At 49.3% G+C, this 9572-nt stretch overlaps 1 protein-coding gene and 1 non-coding gene across 3 annotated transcripts; one reads left to right on the forward strand and one right to left on the reverse strand.

Annotated features, from left to right (window-relative positions):
- The first annotated feature begins 1059 nt into the window (after positions 1-1059).
- trnak-cuu (transfer RNA lysine (anticodon CUU)) lies at positions 1060-1132 on the forward strand. Its single transcript has one exon. It is a non-coding gene; the product is annotated as a tRNA-Lys (tRNA).
- Positions 1133-6118: 4986 nt separating this feature from the next.
- Positions 6119-9258, reverse strand: LOC114912419 (plexin-B2-like). Of its 2 annotated transcripts, none has more exons than XM_029259171.1 (5): positions 9117-9258; positions 6976-8087; positions 6566-6754; positions 6322-6447; positions 6119-6244 (listed from the first exon to the last, which is right to left on the reverse strand). In XM_029259171.1, the coding sequence occupies exons 2-5, from the start codon at positions 8083-8085 to the stop codon at positions 6140-6142; spliced, it is 1530 nt and encodes a 509-aa protein (XP_029115004.1). In that variant the 5' UTR covers positions 8086-8087; positions 9117-9258; the 3' UTR covers positions 6119-6139. The 2 variants fall into 2 exon arrangements, with proteins under 2 accessions (XP_029115004.1, XP_029115005.1); XM_029259172.1 differs by having other exon boundaries at positions 9159-9256.
- Between the last annotated feature and the right edge of the window lie 314 nt (positions 9259-9572).

Genomic DNA, 9572 nt, shown 5'->3' on the forward strand with positions numbered 1-9572 from the left:
TAACAACCATCAGAGCATTGATATTGTCATTACTAACACTAACCATTGGCCTGTTGGTGCTAATATTGACAGTATTATTGTGGTCTTTACTGTGTATTTCACTGTGTATGGGATATTTTACTGTGTACTTTGTGTGTCCTTTGTGTTTTCTTATTCCTGCCCCCCATCTCAAGGTATTTGCCCCCCCCCCCCCTCCTTTTTTAATAGTATTTCCTCCTCTTTTTAGTATTTATTCCCTCTAAAATGTGCAATAATAACATGTGGAGAGTCCACCCTTGGTCGAGAAGAGTGGTCCCAGAACCCAAGCTGTGAGTGGAAGTGAGCCCGACTATATCTAGACGGTATCTCTCAACCTCCTGCACTAGCTCAGGCTCCTTCCCCACCAGTGAGGTGACATTCCAAGTCCCAAAAGCCAGAGTTGGCGTCCAAGGTTTGGGTCAACCGGGCACTCGACCCCAACCACCGCCCAAATCACAACGCACCGGCCCCTTATGTCCTCTCCGGCAGGTGGTGAGCCCACCGAAGAGCCGGAGAGCGGTTCCTCGCGTGTGAAACAAAACAGAGGGGAAAATAAAATGAAAATAAATAATTGAATACATAAATAAGTAAATGAATAATGAAATCATTATTAAAAAAGAGAGGGGAAAAAAAAAAGAGCTTACACACACACTTTAAGAACCGCTTGTCCCATACGGGGTCGCGGGGAACCAGAGCCTACCCAGTAACACAGGGCATAAGGTCAGAGAGGGAGGGGACACACCCAGGACGGGATGCCCGTTCGTCGCAAGGCACCCCAAGAGGGACTCAAACCCCAGACCCACCGGAAAGCAGGACCGTGATCCAACCCACTGCGCCACCACACCCCTAAAATGAGCTTACAGCACCTGGTATTCTTAAGTGGTCTCCCATCCAAGTACTAACCAGACCTGACTCTGCTTAGCTTCTAAGGTCAGATGAAATCGGGCATTGAGGCACATGTGCCGGAGCCGGTTTTGTCCTTGTGCTCGTCCTGAATTTGCACATTTAAGCTTGCTTGCACTTCCTGGGGAGTACAGGGGTGCCCGGCTAGCTCAGTCGGTAGAGCACAAAACTCTTAATCTTGGGGTCGTGGGATCGAGCCCCATGCTGCGCGGCAGGGAGTCTCCCTTTTGCGCCGTGAGCCCTGGGACTTGGCATGGGAAAAGCGCGGCTTTCGCTCGCTCTTCGGCGACCGGCGCCTCGCAGAATTTGCAAGGTTCCTTCGCAAGCAGAGGACCTAGCGCGCTCCGCAGGGTTGCAAGAACCCGTTGACGCGCAGCCTTCCCGTGCGGAGTCGGGCGCGCTGCGAGGTCGCCTCCAGCTTGCAGGGAAACGAACAAGAGTGCGCGGACCACGTCGCCTTGAAGCGTCTCCGCCCAGCAGGCGGGCCAAGGAAAACATTACGTTTGGAAGACACCGGGCTTAAAAATAAATAAATAGATCAACAAATGAAGAAATGGTTCGGTAACACGCGGTGGCTCGAAAAGCAAAGTCAAGCGGGGGCGGGGCTCGTTGGTCTACGGGCATGATTCTCACCTAGGGTGCGATAGGTCCCGGGTTCAACTCCCTGACGAGCCCCGCCCGCGCGGTCAGCTGAAGCTCGCGTTGCTGCCTGGGTCCGCTGCCGTTTTGCGTCTCGCCTGAAGAGGCCTACGGAGGACTCCCGTTGCCACTGCCTTCTCGCGCCTGCACGAGGAAGGGTCATACGTGACGATGTCGGCCGCTGAGTCAGCGGTCGCTCTGCAGTCCTTTGATCTGTCCCAATCCCCTGCTACTCGCAAAGCGGGCAACTGTCTTGACCTTGCGTTTTCCTGTGGCTGTCCCTTTCTCTCTGTGACGCCGCTGCATGTCTCTGACCACTTCTTCATTTCCTTTCAACCGTCCCTCACCGCTAACTCTTCATCTCTTCCCTGCACCCGTTGTCGCCCTTCGCCGCAACTTAAAATCTCTCTCACCTTCCTGCTTTGCCTCTGCTACTCTGGCCGCTCTCCCTTCTGCTCCACAATTCTCAGCTCTATCTACAGATGATGCCACTAACGCTTTCCTCTCTGCCCTGTCTTCCACCCTCGACTCTCTCTGCCCTGTGTCTTCTAGACCGGCACGCCCCATTGCTACCCCGTGGCTGTCTGATGCGTCACGTGCTAACAGGACCAAAGTGCAGGCGGCAGAGCGAAGATGGCGTAAGTCCAAAAGTCCGTCGGACCTGGATGCTTACCAGTCACTCTTAGCTGCTTTTCAGTCTGCTGTCTCTTCAGCTAAAACCTCCTTCCTCCGCAAACAAAATATAGTCTGCATCCAAAAAACACCCCACACACTCTCTTTGCCATCTTTTCATCCCATCTGTGTCCCCCGCCACCCTCCTCTCACCGCTGAAGACTTTGCTTTGTTTTGTCTGAGACAAAGTCGAAGCGATCACTGGTAAATTCTCACCATCGACCTGCCCGGTTCGCGCTGGACCTCCCTGCAAAGCTGTCCTCTCCAACTTCAAGCCGCTCTTCGAATCTGAAGTCGCTGACCTCCTGATGTTGCGCCAAGCCACCACCTGCTCGCTTGATCTGGTCCTGTCATCACTCCTTCAGAACATTTCCCCGCAACTCTCCTCCTTCATCTCCTCACTCTCCTCTGGCTGTTTCCCGGCTGCCTTCAAAAGTGCTCTATCTAATTTCGCCTCTGCTAAAGAAATCCTCCCTGGACCCCAGTCCGGTTCAAAATTACAGACCGGTCTCTCTCCTCTCCTTCCTGTCCAAAAAAACCCTTGAGCGGGCAGCCTGTGATCAACTCAGCCGGAGCCATCTCCTTGATGGTTGTCAGTCTGGTTTCAAAGTTGGTCACTCCACCGAGACCGTCCTTCCGGCGGTATCTGACGCTCTCCAAGCTGCTAGAGCTGCCGCCCTCTCCTCGGTCCTCATCCTCCTCGATCTGTCTGCGGCATTCGATGCCGTAAATCACCGGGTTCTACTCTCCCCTCTTAACCGGCTTGGGATCACAGGTGCGGCACTCACAGGGTTTGAGTCCTACCTCTCTGACAGGTCCTATCAAGCGGTCTGGCGGAGCGCTCTTTCTTCTCCTCTGCCTCTCTCAACCGGTGTTCCGCAGGGCTCGGTATTGGGTCCTCTTCTTTTCTCCATCTACACCCCCTCCCCCCGGGTCTGGTCATAGCCTCCCGTGGTTTCAAATACCACTGCTATGCCGACGATACCCAGCTCTTCCTCTCCTTTCCACCTGGTGCGTCACACATCTCCGTACGCATTGCTGCCTGCCTGTCGGACATCTCTTCACGGATGTATGATCACTGCCTCCAACTCAACCTCTCCAAAACAGAGATTCTTTACCCCTCAGCTGGCCTGCCCTCTTGTCACGACCTCTCGCTCAAACTGGACACCTCACTCATTTCGCCTCGCTCCTTTGCTGAGAGTCTGGGAGTTACGACTGATGCGAGCCTGTCATTCTCTCAACATGTTGAAGCCACAAGCCGGTCCTGCAGACACATCCTGCAAAAATATTCCTAGGATCCGTCCCTACCTCACTAGTGACTCCGCCCAACTCCTTGTGCAGGCCATGCTGGCTTCCCGTCTGGACTACTGCAACTCTCTTCTGTGTGGCCTTCCGGCTAATGCCGTCAAACCTCTGCAGCTTCTGCAGAATACTGCTGCACGACTTGTGTTTGATTTGCCAAAGCGCTCCCATCTATCTCCTCTACTCACCTCTCCGCGCTGGCCTCCTATAGCTGCCCGTATCAGATTCAAAACCCCGGTTACTGTGTGCAAATGCATCATCAGTAGAACTGCTCCCGGCTATTTACAGGACTTGATCAACCGGCACACCCCAGCCGGGCCCCTTCGCTCATCTACTTCTGCTCGCTCGGTGGTCCCGCGCACGAAAGGCAAAGCTCAGAGGTTCTCGGTTCGGGGTCCGTTGTGGTGGCATGACCCTCCCCTGTCACTCAGGACTGCAGAAACTCCGTCTGTTTTCAAGAAGGCTCTGAAAACCCACCTCTTCCAGATCCACTTTGCCCGAGATCTCTTCAGACCATCCATGGCGTAACCATTCACGCATCGTAACTCCAGATACAACCTTCATTCAGCCATTACTCTGGACTCCAGTCAGTTGGAAGGCACCCCAAGCAGGACTCAAACCCCAGACCCACCAGAGAGCGAGACCCAGCCAAACACGCTGCACCACCACATCCTCCAGCAGGGAATGCATTTATTGTAAATAGTTGCATTATGGGGAAAATGTGAATAAAGAGTGCAACCCTTGGGGGGACTTGAGGGCATAATAAAGGGGTGTCTCTGTTTGCCAATGAGAGGGGGGGGGAGAAAAAAAAAACAAAAAACAAACAAACGGAACCGAACCGAACCAAACCAAACCAACCTGGTGGCACTAAGCAGGCTGGGACAGTCCTTTTGGGTATGTTGGTGTGGGGAAGACATGGGTCAGTTATATTCTTTGAAGCCAGAAAGGGGATTGTTATGGGAAAGACTTTGTCTTGACAATCTATTTTATGTAATGGTTGCTTTGTGATTTTGTTGACCAACTGTAGGAAAACGGTGTTGGATTTGTTTGATTGCGGATTTTAATGTATTGTTTTGGTTCTATGTATTATTGATAACTTTATTAAATAAAGTTTGAAAAAAAAAAAGCAGGCTGGGAAGGCGGGCTTGAGGTGCAGGTTTTTTTTTTTTTTAGTGTGTTAAAGGTTCTGCCATGCGTTTTTTTTTTTTTTCTCTCATGTTTGTTGGACTTATTTATCTTATTGTTTTATTTAATTTTATTTTTGGCATGGCAGTTTTCCAGGATTTATTTATTGAATAAAGATTTTAATTATCGGAAATGATGAATGGAGATATTAGTTCCTGTCACTTTGGACAGTATGTGGAGTCAGACACCTTTGGGTAGGCTGGTGACCCATTCTGATCCGTAAGAAAAAGAAAAAAAAAATAAAATGAGGTGCAGGTTCTTGAGGAAATGGGGTCCTCGGATCGCGAGCATCATTTCCCCGTATGCCGGTGTTCTAGTAAAACGTTCTTCCTGAACGCTGCCTGCGCGTCCTTTTTCGCCCCATCCGAACCCAGAGCGCCGCGCGCCACAGTATTCGTTGGCCTGCACTTGTTGTAAAAGCTGCAAAGCAATATTGTTGGCCATGTCACCTATGCATCTGCTCACTGCGTTATTGCCTGACACAAGCACGCACTCTACTTTTCGTGCTGCTCCCTCTCCCAATAACTCCCTGACAATGTCTTTAGTAGCTGGTAACAATAAGGCTTCGCCAGTCGTGCGCAGCTTCTTAGCACGCGCCATGTGCGCAAAAGTGCAAAATGTAAAGAGCGCAAAGCATTTTGGGATAAACACGTTACAAGGAATCACTCATAAATCACGAAACTATACGTAGATTACGTAAAAAATTATATTACTGTAATATTTTTTTCTGTCAAGTTTTCCGCGGACCCCCTAACTCCCTCTTCCGGACCCCAGTTTGAAAACCCCTTTTTTTAGATCACAGGATTGGCTACTGATGTGGGTATGCAGTGTTTGGCTTTCTCTAAAAATAATACTGTATACAGTTACCAGAAAAGGTCAGATTTGTTTCACCTGTCCACATAATGTTGTTCCAGCTGTGAACACCTGGCTGACAGCAAAGGTGAGATGGGCAGTAATGTCCTTCTGGAGAGCACTGCTTTCTTCCATGGTAACCTCCCACAAACACAGCTCTTGTTCAGTATTTTTCTTATGTAGACTTGATCAGGCTATTGTATTTCAACTGAATTGTGCTGTGAAGAGCAGGTACTAAAAACCGTGTGTATTTTTTTTTACGGCAGGGCAGGCCAAACTCACACCTCAGTCGACTGGAACACCCAATGCATTGACTGCAGACTCCAATTACCCTCTTTTCAGCATATCATTACCTTAGAAGTTCACATACTTTTTCCATCAATGACTTTGATCAAACCATTTATTCAATTAAAATATGGATACGTGAAATGTGGCGTGTTGTTAAATAGGACTGTCTGCATTTATTATGCCTTAGACAAAGGAGCCATTCATGCAGAAAGCAGTAGGAGCAAACTGTTGTGTAGAAAGTAGTGAATATCTCACTGCTAACTGGGTGTGAACTGAGTGCTTACCTGCCCTCCAAGGCACACCAGCCACAGTAGGGATCCTTGAGGTCCATGCAAGACTTGCAGTCCTTCATCATATCACATTCCTCCACTGGTACCATTGAGATCTGACACAGAGCCAAGGATATCCAGCATCAAGCGTCTTACACAGAGTACAAATACAGTCCACTTCCCAAGACGGTACCTTTTTTCCTGTGGTGACGTACAGATGCCTGTGGTTTCTGTCGAATAGCAGGTGTTTGTTCACTGCCTCACCAGAGCTGGGTCCAGGGACAGTTCGGTACACCTCTGGTGTGCTGGACAGGTGTACCTGGAAGTTTACCTGTGTTCTAGTTTCACACCATTTTCTTTCCTATGAAAATGAGTTTGACCACAGTGGTACCTGGGACTGCTCTCAGATACCGTACACCCTCTGCTGCTGTACTCACGTGGTACACCTTCCCATTGCTGGTTCCCAGAAAGGCCACCGTGCGCTCAGCCTCCACAGCAACGGCGACAGCCATGAGCAGGCCTCTGGTGGTGTGGACAGCTTGGGCAGCCAGCGCAAAGCCTGGTGTGCTGGCCAGCGGTGAAGGCAGGAAATCGGCACTACATTTGTACTTTGTCAGCGTGTCTTGCTGATGGGCACAGAGAGAGAAGTCTTTAACGTCAGCTTCCTCATACAATCACTTTGTCAAGTGTGCAAGAGGGGATACTCAGGTTTTCACTTTTAGAAAATTCTAATAAAGACAATAAACCTTAAGGTGAGCTATCCCATTTCACTGTTCCGACTTTACAGAACCTCAAGACACTACTGAAAACATTGCTAATGTCATGTTTGAAACGGAGCGCTACTTACACGGACTGATACTGAACATAATAGATTTGCTGAGGTTGTGTACGGAGAATCAACAGCTACTTTGTTTCCAATTTTCCCATTTTTTGTATAGCAGGCACTGATGATTTCCATAATTCGTTGGTTGATATATCTCAGGGGGTACGTGCAGAGCCCCGAACGGGGCTTGTCTTCATCGGTGCTGGACACTACGAACAGAATCTTGTCCTGCGACCGCACTTGGCCGTACTGACCGGATGCGCTCAGGTTTCGGGCCAGTTCCTCCCCAGGGGAGGAGACAAAGGTGGCCTGTGTCTTGTTGTACATGTTGTTGGGGCCACAGCTGAGCTGCAGTTCCATGTAGGAATAGTAATGGTGATCATCCTCACAAAGGCGGGAGATGAAGGTAAAGTTTTTGTTATGTAGCTCCCCTCTTGTGCGGGTGAAGAGGAAGTAGATGAAGCCACTTTCCTTGAATGAGTAGCGAAAATTGTGCCTGTACTTCTTGACAAATGGGGTGACCTGAACAGCAGGAGCCTCAACAATGTCCTCAAACACATCCCAATTGCCAAAGTCCTGCAGGATGCGGGTGCTGATAAGCTTCATGTTGCCCTGGCTTCCGTAGCCTTTCCCCACGACAAACACATCAAATGTATCATTTTCTTTGGTGAAGGTTGACATCACTCCTACTACAGACACCGTCTCCTCACTGCTGACCACATAAGCCTTTTCACCCTTGCTGTCGTTATAGTAGATCAGGTGGTCAATGCTGCTGAGTTTCCGCAGGGAGCAGATGCCCTTGAAGAGGCTTCCACACACGATGAGCGAGCCGTTAGACGGGTGCACTAGCAACAGCTTGTTGGTGTTGTCTGTCATCTTGGCATCGTGGCAGGACTGGATGGGGGGTGTGCAGTGGCGGCTGTCCCTCTTGGGACCAGTCTCTACTTTCTTCTCCTGCTTGAGCAAGGAGTCCAATTGGTAGATGGCCTTGATGGCTCCCACATAGATGCGGCCTGTGAGGGGGTCCTGCACCACGTTATTGATGAGGGTGCTGGATGTGAACTCCTGGATGGATTCCGCACAGCAGGCTATGGAGAGAGACAGCAGCAGAACTGCCAGAGTCCACCACGCCATTTCTGAAAGAGGACATTAAGTGCGAGACTGTTAGTCATCTCTCTATACAGTGAGACAAACATGTAGACATGAACACATGCTTCACTGTCAGCTCTACACACTTTCACGAAATAGCAGGATCCGGTATTTCGTTTTCACAATACATCTGTCATCAATATACCTGCTCACTGAACATCTGGCAATGATTTGCTTCACACAAATTTGTTAAAGCAGGCAGCAATTTTGTACTCCAATCTATTAAATGTACAGTTAATGCCTATAATTTCTACAGTTTTGCCACAGGTTTTCTGGTAAGAGCAGTAATTCCGAGTCCCACTCTCTCCACCAGCAGAAAGGAAAACTAAGGAGCAACGCCCAGGTCCTCATAAGCAATAAGTATAGATTTTTTTTTTTTTTTTTTAATTAAGTTTAGCTTATCTTACTTGAACACAAGCACTGCAACAGCGCAACAGTCGATCATCTGGTAACCGCGACGCCACTAAGTGACGAACGGGCGGGTAGCGGATTATTATACAGCGTGCATACGCTGAACAAAGGGATGATTCACGTCCCGGGCGGGACGGCACAAGATTTCATATTTTCGGGCCGCGGGGCAACTGAAACCGCAGGTAACGGGGATCACTGTATATGAGTACACGTAGTATCAGAATAAGTGCAGCAAGCAGACACCGAAAAGATGTAAAATATACATACATACATACATACTGTATATATATTACTATCAGCAATTAGCTACTGTTTCCCTGAGGGGAACCTACTCTTGCTTATTGGATAACCCCTCCACGCCACGCCGGGCACTGCTCTGCTGCTCTGAGTCTGAAAAGTACAGAGAAGCCCACTGTAGAATTCGGACCCAAACAGCTACACCGCTTCGCAGCAGGAGGAATAGTGGATAGAAGTAACACATAGATTGATTGAAGCAGTTTTAAGAAGAGAGCCGCTCTAATCCTGCTCTGCTGGAATTTCCACAATTTAAGGAACACACGTTTTTCAGTGCAAACGTCTTTTTTTTTCCTTTTTAAATAACGTACCACAATCTAGCACACACTGCAGCGGCCCGACGCCGGACTCACGCGCTGGGATTTGAGGAATGTGAACGCAGCGGCTGTGTGTGCTTCACAAACTCTAGCGGATCTGCAGCGTTCACGTGCGTAAGAGAGGCAGCGCGACCTGTCGGAGTGCGACGTTAATCCGACAGGTGGTGCGCAGCTACAGCTCCCTCTGCTGGGGGAACAGACCCACATTGGACGGGTTCTCTGCTGACATGCTCTGTGGTGCAGGTTGCATATGTGTATATTTTGGTGCTTGAAATGTAAACATCACCATATCAAACAAAGTGATTCTCCTATTAAAGGTTCTTTCATTTATTTATGTAGCAGACACTTTTCTCCAAAAGCGACTTCCACCACACACCTTATTCACCAACGTGACTTACACTGCTAGATACACTACACACAATGGCTCACTCATCCATACATCAGTGAAAC

Source organism: Scleropages formosus, chromosome 16 (assembly GCF_900964775.1).
Source record: "Scleropages formosus chromosome 16, fSclFor1.1, whole genome shotgun sequence".
NCBI classification, from domain to species: domain Eukaryota; kingdom Metazoa; phylum Chordata; class Actinopteri; order Osteoglossiformes; family Osteoglossidae; genus Scleropages; species Scleropages formosus.

Coding starts and splice junctions, on each gene's coding strand:
- LOC114912419 (XM_029259171.1), bottom strand. CDS start 8,085: ATGGCGTGGTGGACTCTGGCAGTTCTGCTGCTGTCTCTCTCCATAGCC. Junction 6,755..6,975: donor TATGTTCAGTATCAGTCCGT/GTAAGTAGCGCT, acceptor TGTGCCCATCAG/CAAGACACGCTGACAAAGTA. Junction 6,245..6,321: donor ACGTCACCACAGGAAAAAAG/GTACCGTCTTGG, acceptor GCTCTGTGTCAG/ATCTCAATGGTACCAGTGGA.